This window comes from Tupaia chinensis, unplaced genomic scaffold (genome assembly GCF_000334495.1).
Source record: "Tupaia chinensis unplaced genomic scaffold, TupChi_1.0 Scaffold145860_1, whole genome shotgun sequence".
Classification (NCBI taxonomy): domain Eukaryota; kingdom Metazoa; phylum Chordata; class Mammalia; order Scandentia; family Tupaiidae; genus Tupaia; species Tupaia belangeri.
The window spans coordinates 1,967,004-1,978,518 of record NW_006205718.1 but is presented as its reverse complement, the minus strand read 5'-3'; the positions used below and the strand labels follow the sequence as shown (position 1 = coordinate 1,978,518).

The 11,515-nt window shown below is 45.4% G+C and overlaps 1 protein-coding gene across 2 annotated transcripts in view; it reads left to right on the top strand.

Annotated features, from left to right (window-relative positions):
• Positions 1-1,974, top strand: part of XDH (xanthine dehydrogenase) — a 72,523-nt gene extending 70,549 nt beyond the window's left edge. For both annotated transcript variants that reach the window (XM_006168531.3, XM_014584189.2), the window contains one exon: positions 711-1,974. In XM_006168531.3, coding sequence (XP_006168593.1) covers positions 711-761 — 51 coding nt within the window. In that variant the 3' untranslated portion in view covers positions 762-1,974. The remainder of the gene's footprint in view (positions 1-710) is intronic.
• Positions 1,975-11,515: the final 9,541 nt, after the last annotated feature.

The window sequence follows — 11,515 nt, the reverse complement described above, 5'->3', positions numbered from 1 at the left end:
CTGCCATCTCAGACCTCAGCACTGACTTTGACAAAGGTATATGGGTCCCCAGTCACACTACCCTCAGGTCTGCCAATAGCTGTAACAGTGAGGTGAGATCCACACAGACCACATGTGGAACTCCCAGGCAGTGAAGACATCCATGGCTGTGCAGCAACTTCCCACAGCCCTGAACCTCCCACCGTGGTCCCCATGTTAGCAGCTATTCCAAGCACATTTCCCTGTGAGCAGTGGTGCTGCTTGGCTTCCAACAAGCTTACATAGGTTTCAAGGTTAGCTCCTTGCAAACAATCTAATGAGGAACTCAATCACTAGAGGCTCTAGACCTAAAATAAAGACGTTTTTCTGTGTTACACCACACTGGTGATTTAAAAATCCCTGCAAGAGTTTCATACGAGCAGTTAATTCTATAAGTCTTATCATGCTTTTTAAAGACTGTGTCATGTAAGAAGAGACCATTTCTATTTGTTCATCACCATATCTTCAGAGCCGAACAGAATGACTTCCATACAAAAAGAGCCCAGTAAAGATAAATGAATGACTTGGAAATTAAGGGGTCCTGCCTTGGGGCATTGCCAGTGGCTAGGACTACAGAGTGGTGTTTGGTCTTAGGGGGGTAATTGGCAGTGGTGGGAGGTGGCATGTGTGTGAGAAGGTGGGAAAGGCACCATCAGAAGACTGGCAATAATAATTCTGTTATTCCCTCCTAGTGTGTCACTGGTACACCGGAAAACTGTAGACCCTGGTCTCTGAGGGTCTGAAGAGAAAGTCCACCGCAGACTTTTCTTGTGCTAGGCCAGGCTTCCATGGGGCAGGAAGCACATACTGCAGAACATGGATCTATAAAAGTCACAGGATGACAAAGTTATGATTCATCAGGTTGGCATTTGGAAGAAAATGAAATGCATCGGAAGATTTTAATAAAAAAATATAATTTGCAAACATAATGATAAGCACAAAGTATTTGGCCTAAGTGGTAAATATGCAATTAGGATAATTTGTGTCTGTTTTAATGAGGTATTTGGAGTAGATTTAGAAAGTGTTGGTATTGTGTTCCCCCTCCCTGGAGAGCTTGTGTAATCTCAAGTCCTGACAGTGTCTGTCCTTCAAAGGGAAAGCTCTCCTTTCAAACCAATGAATATATAAAACCTCAGGTCCATACTCAAATTATGCAATGACCCAATGGGGTAAGATTAAAACCTCTAACCACCTTTGGCTCATTGGAGAGAATAAAGAATGAAACAAATTCATTACTTGGATCCGATTTTGTTAAACTGCATGAAGATGACCCTATAACACAAATGTCCAACCAGCTTAATTACTGAGTATCTACAATGTGCCAGATGTCTTCCCCTTAACATATTTCCAAAAAAGAAAAAAAAATCAGATTTCAGAATCTTCTTCATTGGAAGCCAGAGTAATTTCCATGCAGGAACGATGCTGTCAAAATCAAGATCAACCAGAAGAAATGGAGTCAAGGAGCCTGGGTTCTCATCTCAGCTCTGTCTCTAGCCATCTGTGTGACCTTGGACTGTCAATTCCCCTTCCTTTGCTTTATTTTTCTGCAAAACGAAAGGTTTGAGCTGGAATGATATCTAAGATCTTCTTCCTCTCCCAAAGTCTATAAATATATGACCTGAAAACTGGTTATATAAGGGATCTGTAACCATCAGAGATTTGACTCCCTTACTATTATGTGATATGTGGGCCTAATGAATTCTGCTTAGAGTCCAGTTGGTGAAGAGAACAGGAGAAAAACAAGCATACCCTTTTGTTACTCCAGCAGGTGATTTCATCATGAATTGGTGCTAGGTGGACTAGGTGACATTGTTGGTGTTGTGTGTTGGTTCGTTACTGTAAAAAATCCTCAATCTTCTACCAGATAGAGCCCATGGCTTTGGCCCTGGAAGGAGGAGAGTGGAAACATTGTAGTTGACTGGTACTTGATTTTATTAATAAATGAACTGTCAGCTGGTTGGCATGTGGGACACACTTATTAATCATCATATCACACCAAATGCTACGGCCTGCTATATCTCAGCTAGCTTGTATTTCTAGAAAACACACACATGAAACATACAGGTACATGTGCATGCATGTGTGTGTGTGCACACACACACATTTTCTTACAAAATTCCCTCTTTAGTGTACTCTAGACATGCTGCCTGTTGTATTGTGGCTAAGGCTGAAACGCTTTAGAGCTCAGACCAGCATTTACATTGAGATCTATGCAGGCCACTTCAGATGAATTCCTGGAATGTTCTGGAGCAGGACCTGAGACTTGTCACCTGTTATTACTGAGGCTCTCAGTGCTGAGCAATGACTGGGAATTCCCTTCTGTGTTTAGCAATCAAGGTCAGAGCAGAATGATCATGAAAACCCAACAAGCAAGTTCTGTGTGAACTGCAAATCATGGTGTTATTCTAGGGGTCGTCATTCAGACATCTCACCTTGCCCTGTTGCCTTAGTCTGCAAAGTGCTGCTTAGTCTATGTACGGTGTCTCCCGAGAATCATGGTCAACATTGCCTGCAGTATGGCACTGCGAACTGCAGGGGGCAGTCGAGGATTGAGTATGAGACAGTTTGCCTAGAGGGCCCAGCAGCATGTCTCTGATTAGTTACTAGAGTACTATTTAAGATCTCAGAGCAGAAAAAGTGTCTACAAAGATCCCTTAGAGCTATGTTCAAAGTTGACTTAGGATTTTAAACTGACAGCCTCTTCAAAGCTCTTTAAGGACATGGGTCAGCCATGGGAGTCTGACTCCAGATGAATGGCTAACAAAGATCCCCCCACGTTTTTATTTCTCTCTCTCTCTCTTTTTTTTTTCCCTCCCTCCTTCCCCTTTCTTCCCTCCTTCCTTCCCTCCTTATTTCCTTCTTTCTGGACAGGGCCTTGCTGTTGTCATTCTCCTGCCTCAGTCTTCCCAGTTGCTGGGATTATAGGCTCATGTTACCACATCTGGCCTCTAGGATAGACTGGGAATTGAACCTGGGTTTCTCATGTGGACCCAGTCTGCGAAGCACAGAATCTTAGCAGCTTGTGCCACAGTGGCTGGGCCAGGAAGGCAATTCTTATTTTCTGAGCACCCACAACCTGCCAGGTGCCAAATTTAATGCTTTGTCTACAGGGTCTCATTTAATCCTCCCAGTGTGCTTAAAAGATAGGTTTTTTTATTTTTATTTTTTTCTTTTTTTCACCAGAGGGTCTGTGGGCTTACTAGAGAGAGATAGAGGAAGAAAGGAAGAGGCAAAAGTGCTCCCCCTGACCCATGAGTATGGTCACGCCTCGACCCATTCACCCCATCTCTCCCTCCTTTTGGGATTTTGGGTACACATGCATGTACCCCTGGTGTGTTTTTCAAGATGCTTGAGCCAGGACTCCAGCTTCATGGTTGGCCATGTGGGATCTAGCCACCTTAACCATCAGGTGACACAAAGTAGAAGTCCTGTCCCTAGCCATGCGAAGGAGTGTGCCCAGGGACGTTTATTCCTGGAAACCCACCACAACCCTTGGGCAGCTTGGCCTTGCAGTCTGGGAAACCTGGCATATATTGGGAGTCAAGTTGCCTGTCTGGTGGAGCAGACACATGCTAACCAGGCTCACGGAGGCTGAGGGAGGCACCAGAATGCCTATTTCACTTGGAAACGGTGCTAGGATTCTCATGTTGGCACCACGAAGCTGCTGAACTGTTGTCAGGCAGGCGATGAGTTTCATCTTCCTCCAGAGCTGAGGTGGCTGGGAGGCCAGGACAGGGAAGAACAGGATGGAGGTTGGAGGAGGAACCTTGGGCAAAGGATAAGGGCAGAAATAGTCCCCGTTGATTGATTTACGACTGAGAACATCCCCGAGTTAGGATATTTTTGTCCTTAGCCTGAGGGGCAGCTTAGAAACCAGTCCACTGGCTGCCTGTCCTGGAGCCTGGGACAAGACTATTCATAACTCCTCGTTTCCTTAAAACTGAGATCACCTTGGTGTCCCCCAGGGCCAGGAGCTTGCCCTTTTGTTTTGTCTCTGTCCTAAAGTGGAGGAGTATATGTTCTCAAGGCAGGCGACATCCTGTGACTATCTTGTCCCCTAAGACAAAACAGCTCCTTTTGGAGAGTGGAAATGTCAGGCACTGACAAAGAGATTCTGGCGTCATCTATGCCCTTGAACTGCCCTGATCCTGGCCTTGCACAAGCCCCTGGATCAACTCAGCACCCCAGAGCTGGAAGGACTTTGGGGCCATCAAACTTAATCTTCATTTTAAGGACAAGAAACAGAGGTGCACAGAGGGTCACTAACTTGTGTAGGGTCCTGCAGCCTTTTAGAGTAGAGCCAGACTTGCCTGGCTCCTGGTACAGATTTTTAAACTAACTCTTACTTGTCAAATGAGCCCTCTCTTATGCAACCTTTGAGTTGGAGGGGTGTAACAGAAATTCAATTACATTGTTTGAGAAGACCTGGAAAACTTGGGGTCCAAGAAAAACACTGTGGCAAGACGGGCAGATGCCCTAGGTGCCTGCATGTGCCTGTCTGCCTCTGCTCCTGTGGCAGGATGCTAAAATGGGACTCTTTCCTTAACCCCACAGCTGGGGAACAAAACAGTAAGTGCAAAAACATCCCCAAAGAGAGGTGCTAAATTGTCTGTGCTAGACTTGCAGAGGAGGTGGCTGGAAGCTGATTTTGCCATCTTTAGCTCAAGGGAACAAAGGATTGAAGCAGAGAGTTTGAGAGAATAGAGAGAGTTTTTCTTTAGAGATAGCAAGCTGCATGCACATCCTTCCTGCCGGAGAGGGGAGAGAACATGTGTATGTGTGTGTGGGGGGGTCTCCCCCATCAGGCCAGGGGTGGGAATCTCCAAGTGGACCATTCAGAGACCTAAGCCATGAGATATGCTTAGGAAACTGTAGCTGGATCAGTCTGAGATGTTAGGAGTGAGAGCAAATTGCACCTCCTGCAGTGGCAGGACAAGACACCAATGTGACCATGTAGAAGGGGCACCAAGGAGGACTGCCTGGAGGAGGCAATGTAACTCTAACAGAGGAAAGGACTTTTGAATACCCCAGGATCAAAGTAGCTTTGGATCAGCTTGTTCCAGAGTAGTTTGTTAGAAATATTCCTTCCCTTGCCTCCTCCGTTCAAGCCTGTCCCCTCCATCCTGCCACACACACCTTTTAGTTGGGAGGAAGGTAGCAGAGCTCTCTATACCTTTTTGACTGCCAGAAAGTGAGATTAAGGGTCCCTTTCTTGTGACTAAGCCCTGCAACTAAGGGGGAAGGGACATAAAAACAGGCACACAGGTCCTTCTGTTGTACTGACATACTTCCGAATCAGCCCTGGGAAGAGCATATTTCTGAGAGTTTGAGTGGCATGTGGCTTGCTCTACTCTTCTCCTGTCTCCTCGCACTGATCACACTCTAGCAGGTGCCTTCTGCTGTTGGGCCAGTTGTCCTACCCGAGGAGCTGGCAGCCGATGAGCTGGCCTGTGCACGTGTTCTGTTTTCCTGTCCACTAGGTGGTGTGTTTCCAGGGTCCTCCTGGCTCTGCTGGCATCCTTACAGGGCACTGTCTTTCCCTGCTTCCCACCTGGGCTAGATTGGGTACCAGCCCCGGGGTAGTAGCATACAGCTTGCCTCAGCCCACTCTAAGGAATAGCACATGTGGGCTGCCCCAGCCCCTCTGCTTCTCCTCTTCTTCCCTCTTCTCTCTTAAGCAAGTTGCTTCGCTCATCTGAACCTCAGTCTGTTCACCTGTGAAACAAGCATGGAAAATGATAGCTGCTGGGTGGTTGAGGGGACTGAAACAGTAGTGGGGTTAGAAAACAAGTTTCAGAAGTACGATGTTTTAAAATTAAAACCCAACCCAATCCAACCAAAACAAAAACACACCTCAGAGTGCAGAGTTGTTGTCCTTGCCAGGCCTTTGACCACACCTTTTGTGGGGAGGACAGCCTAGAAATCATGAGTCAGCTTTCCAAAACTCAGGTGGACGGGGAGAGGCAGGAGTGAGTCAAAGTCTCGGCCACAGTGTCGTGTGGGGTCATGGGGCACAGGCAGGACAGGGAGAGCTGTGGTCTTAAATCAGACGTGAGCAGCAATTCGATATCGAATCTAGGTCACAGAGGATACAAAGGATTGTCATGTGTCCTTCTCTCACACTAATACGATTTTCCCAGCACATTAGTCCAGGAAGGATGGCTGACACTCACATCCCCATGTCTAAGTGACCCAGACGAGGTGGGGGAAGAGCCCACGAGACTCACCCAGTTAGTTATCTTCCAAGTACAGAAGAAGAGTGGCACTCTCTTTGTTACCCATGCTCTTTAAGTTAGTCCCATATTGACAACAACCAGTATTTTTTTTTTTTTTTCTAATTGTCAGAGGGTGTGTGGGCTCCTCAGAAACAGATGGAGAGAGAGAGAGCTGAAGAAAGTACTTTCAATAGGTCTGGTCAGTTACTCCTCCATTTCTTCATCCTGTCAGGATTTGGGGCATGCACCCATACATATCTGGCATGTTTATCAAGCCATGTGAATGGAATTTGAACCATGGTCAGTCATGTGGCTTCCTTAACCACTTACCTGCTATGTGGCCCTGGGCAAGTTAAATCTTTGTGCTTCTGTTTCCTCATGTGTGAATGGGAAATGGTTCTTGGGTAGAGTTGTTCAGAGGCTGGCATCAAAACGTGTAGGTAAAACACAGAAAACAGTGCTGGCAAGAAGGCTGCTTCTCTCACACAGTAGATGTTCGAGCAGTGGCTTGCATCTAGGGCTCTAGGTGCCAACGTTTGAGCCTTTCAAGGGAGTGCTGCTGGCTCTTAATTTTTTCCCTCCTCTGTACACTTTAGTTTCTAACCTTAGAACACACACACACACACACACACACACACACACACACACACACACTCTTCTACCTTTATCCCCCCTCTATCCCACTATCCCATCTCAGACTCCGAGGGAAAGGATGTATCTGGCTCATTGGCAGAAGGAAAGTACTTCCTCCTTCAGGAGGCAGACTCCCTGCATCTCTTTCCAGATCCAGAACAGCCACTGCAGAGCAGGAGGCAGCTCCAGATGATGGTTGGTGGTGATGAAGGGGAGGCGGGCAGCATTGTTGATAATGACTCTGGAACCACTTCCTAGAGTGGGGGGCCTGCTTCCTTTCTCTGTCCTCCTAAAGAGACATCATTCTTGGGGGAAAAATGAAGGGTCTTCATGTTCTTGGTGGTGGGCCAAGGGGTTCTTACAAGGATCCTATTACTTTATAGGGTCTTGGGGATTGGTGATGATGATCCCATGGAATATCGTGGCTCTGGAGTGGGTTCAGGCTCTTCTGAGAGTTACTCTAATCTGGACATAACATTCCCCTATATCTCCACCTCTGATGCCTCTGGGAGACATTGCTGTGAGAGAATTGTGGCACCTGTTGAGGAGGCTGGCTTGCAGGAGATCAGTACTCATCTCCTATGTCCCATGCCAGGTTTCCTCCTTCCTCAACTTCATTTGCTCTGCGCTGCTTGAAGGCCAGGCGCTGGGTAGAGTTCAGGGTTGCAGCAGGAAGAGTGTGGGCTGCAAAGGCATCCTCTCTTCTGCTTGGCATTTTTATGAGCTTCCTTCCCTTGGGCAAAGTACTCTTCCTCTGAGCCTCATTTTCTTCTCCCTTTCTTTTCTTTCTTTTATTTTTTTAAGAGAGATCTTTACTATAGGGTTTATGTGTTTGCTGGAGAGACAGAAAACAAGAAATCACCCATCAGAGGGATGGTCATGTCACAATTCCTTCTCCTCCATTCTCCTCTTGGGATTTTGGGCACACACACACATGCTTCTGGCATGAGTTTTAAGATGCTGGGTCTAGACTTGAACTGTGGCTGACTATGTGGGAGTCCAGCAATGTAACCATTATGCCATCTGCTGGTCCCCCTTGTTTTCTTATTTCTAAAAGGAAGGATAGTAAGATTTACAGTCAGTACTGTAAAGTTAAATGAGATACTCAATGAAAAATCCAGTACCTGTTAGGTGCTCAGTAAATGCCAATGCCTTGCTGTTCCAAGATTCTCTCAACCTCTGCACAAAATTTGGGTAACTTTGGTGTCTGAATAGATTTTTCTCCCAAATATACTGCGTGCTTGTAGTAAACACTGTCACAAGCTCTGCTACTGAGTTGTGAGCTCCCAGTTCCTCCAAGTATTGGCTGCTGATGGTGCATATCTGCCCGTTACCTGGAGAAATGCCTTCAGCTGAAACAGAAGCTGTCTCACCTGGGAGTTTGTGCATCCTCAACCAGGTTGAGGCAGTGCATGGTCATTGGATTGTTACCAGGTGCCGAGGCTGAACTCTTGCTTCAAGGTGCAACTTCCTCTACTGGCTGCACAATTACTGGCCCAGAGTGCCCAAGGATCAAGGCTGAAACTAGACTCTGAGTTCACAGCCACACTCAGTATCTTCCTTGCCCTCCCCTGCTTCCCTCATCCTCTTTGTCTTGAGCATGCCTCCCCTAAATCCCTTTAAGTGTTGCCTCTCGGAAATCACCCTGTGACAGTATGTATGCCATTTTTTACTTGCATCATTTAAAACACGTTATATCCTTAGATCTCTGCCCACTGAGAATTGCATGACTGGGAAACCCCCCTCTATTGTATTGTAATGTGTGGCTGGAAATTGCCAATCTATTGGGTGGGAGACTCAGTCTACTGTAAAGTCAGGTGTGCTTGGTTGATCTTGATCCTGACAATACTTCAACTCTCTCTGAGTCTTACTTATTATCCAGAGACAATTGTCCCATTCCCACAACAGACCATGTCCCCTAGTCAATCATTGGTTTACTCTGCTATTCTAATGTTCCTCTTTTCCTGAGATGGCATTTGAGCACCCATACATATGCGTTCCGAGCTGTCTGCATGGTTAGTGCTGACTTCTTATACATTAATGTTTACCTGGCTTCTGAGAAACTGTATATATTACTCACATGACATAACCTAAGCATAGCATTTTAGAGCTGGAAGTTATGCAGAGACACAGGGATGCAGGGGTGATCTGGTCCAGCACCCACAGGGAGACACAGGTTCTTTTTCGCAGCTCATGAAGAATTAGAGATGCAGGTGTAGGTAAGCAAGTGGTTTATTAAGAGAAAAGCAAGAACAGAGCTGCGAAGCAGAGAAGGGGTCCTGAGTTTGTTGCGGATGAGGAACTGAGGTGAGGGGTTTTTATCTGTCAGAGGGGCTTTGTCCATGCTTATTTCTAGGTGGTACATGCATTTTCTTCATGGTAGGGAGTCACATGTTGGATGGGTCTGGTTATTTTTCCTAATTTTGGAGTGGGTACCAAGGTCAAGAGAGTCTCTTTGCCTAAAAGTTTTGGGCTATAAAAGATCATTACCTTCTCCCTGGAATGCGGTGGGACCAGGAAAGAAAGCTTTGTCTTAGGCCAGTCATTAAGTCACTGCTGCAAGTTATCTCTGTGATAGACAGCTGAGCTATTGTAGCTTCATCCCCGAACTTGGGCGTTTTGTGATTTCATCTTGGACCTATACCCTGACTATATTCTTAGGGTTCCTGTCTCCCACAGTATGTGGGTTTTTTTGTTTTTTAATAAGGCTTTTACAATAAGGTAGTGGTAATGGTTGTAAGAATTCTTATATCACTTAGGCTCATGGTATAGGTGTCCTTTGGCCCTACTTGTGGTCTACACTGGCTAGTCTTGAGTTTTTGTTTGTTTGTTTTTAAGGTAAGGGCTAATAGTGTTCTTTGACCCCAAGGATGGTCATCTTAGAGTGAACCATTTTTAGGGTTGTAATTTTCTGTGCACTTAAGCTTATTGACCTATAATTTCCATTATGTCTGAGTACTTAAAATTCCAAACTTAAGAGTTTTCCTGTCTTGGGTCCTTGCCTCTTAATTGTTTTGTTTGTATGCCTCAAAAGTACAGTACAGAGTTGGACCAGAGCGACAGAGAGAAGGAAGGAAAGTGATTTTTCCATCAGGTTATAGTGGACTCACTGGTTTGGGGTATACTGCCTGGTTTTGGGGTCTCCCTGAGTCTCAGTTGATACTCCATTTTGACCCCCCATTTTCCCTAGCTACTGCAGAAACGATAATCCTAAGAGGGCCTAGCCAAGAGATTCTCAAATGGAGGCAGTTTTGCCTTTTACGGGACATCTGGAGATTTCTTTGGTTGCTGCAACTAGATGGCTATTATCACCGGGCAGGGAGAGTCTTGGGATACTGCTAAATGTCTGACAAAGCATAGGGCAGCTCCCTGCAACAAAGAATTATTCAGCCCAAAATGTCCACGGAGCAGACGTTGAGAAAGCCTGGTCTAGCCGACTGCCTAGACAGCATGGAGGAGATGACTGGGGACTTTGGAAATGGCAGTGGCAGAAATAAAACCTGAATTACCTGACTTATTCTTTCTGCTGCTCGTCTCATTGTCTTATCATCATAGTGTCAGTCTTAGGTAGCAAATGTCTGATGACAATCTGTTGAAGAGAAATCTAGTGCAAGAATGTGTGACAAAATTCTTATGTAATATCCATTCCAATGTGAATTACTCTCTGTAAAAAAATGATAAACGGCATTCACACCACTTCAGACCACATCATTATTTATTTTGTACTCTAGTTCCTTAAAATGATTCTCTGGGTCCAGCAGGTGGCAGAGTGGTTAAGACACTGAACTCTTACATAATCAACGGTCATTGGAGTCTTGGACCTGGCTGCTTGAAACTCATGCTGGGTACATGTGTGTGTGTGTTCCCAAAATCCTTAGAGGAGAATGGAGGAGAAGGGATTGTGGCATGGCCATCCTTCTGGGGGCTAATTTCTTGCTTTCTGTTTCTTTCTCTCTGGCAAGCACCCTATGGCAAAAATCTCTCTCTCAAGAAAAGAAAGAAAAAAGGGAAAAAGTTTCTCTGTGTTTGGATAGTTAGGATAGTTATACCTGGAAATGGAATGTCTGGTCTATTATGTTTCAAATGTTGTGTTTATAATCAGATAAACCGTTAATTTGCTTACTTTCTTGTGGAGGATATATTTTTCCTAAGACCTTTTTTCTTAAATTAAAAAAGCATTAATTATGGTGTGTATCAAAAGAAACAAGACACCTGTGCTTTCCACCCAGTTTTAAAAATGTGTGTTTGTCTCCCATATTAAAAAACGAGTGTTACAAGTACAGTTGAAGTCTCCCATTTTATCCCCTAACCCTGAGATTCTCCTGATGCCTGAAGTATCACTAACCAAAGGTTGGCAGATAACCTCCCAATTTGTAGTTTTATATTTTCACTGAATGTGTATATATCCATAGGCAATGTATGACAATTATGTGTGTGTCTTAAACTTCATGCCTATCTGGGACCAGCAGGTGGCCTAGTGATTAGGGCTCTGAACTCCCACATGAGAGCCACAGTTTGAATCCTGGACCTGGTGGCCTGAAACTCATGATGGGCACATATGCATGTAAACCCAAAATTCCAGGAGGGGAATGGAGGAGAATGATTGTGTGACCAACTTCTCCAGGGAGTGCGGGTGAGGGATTCTCATT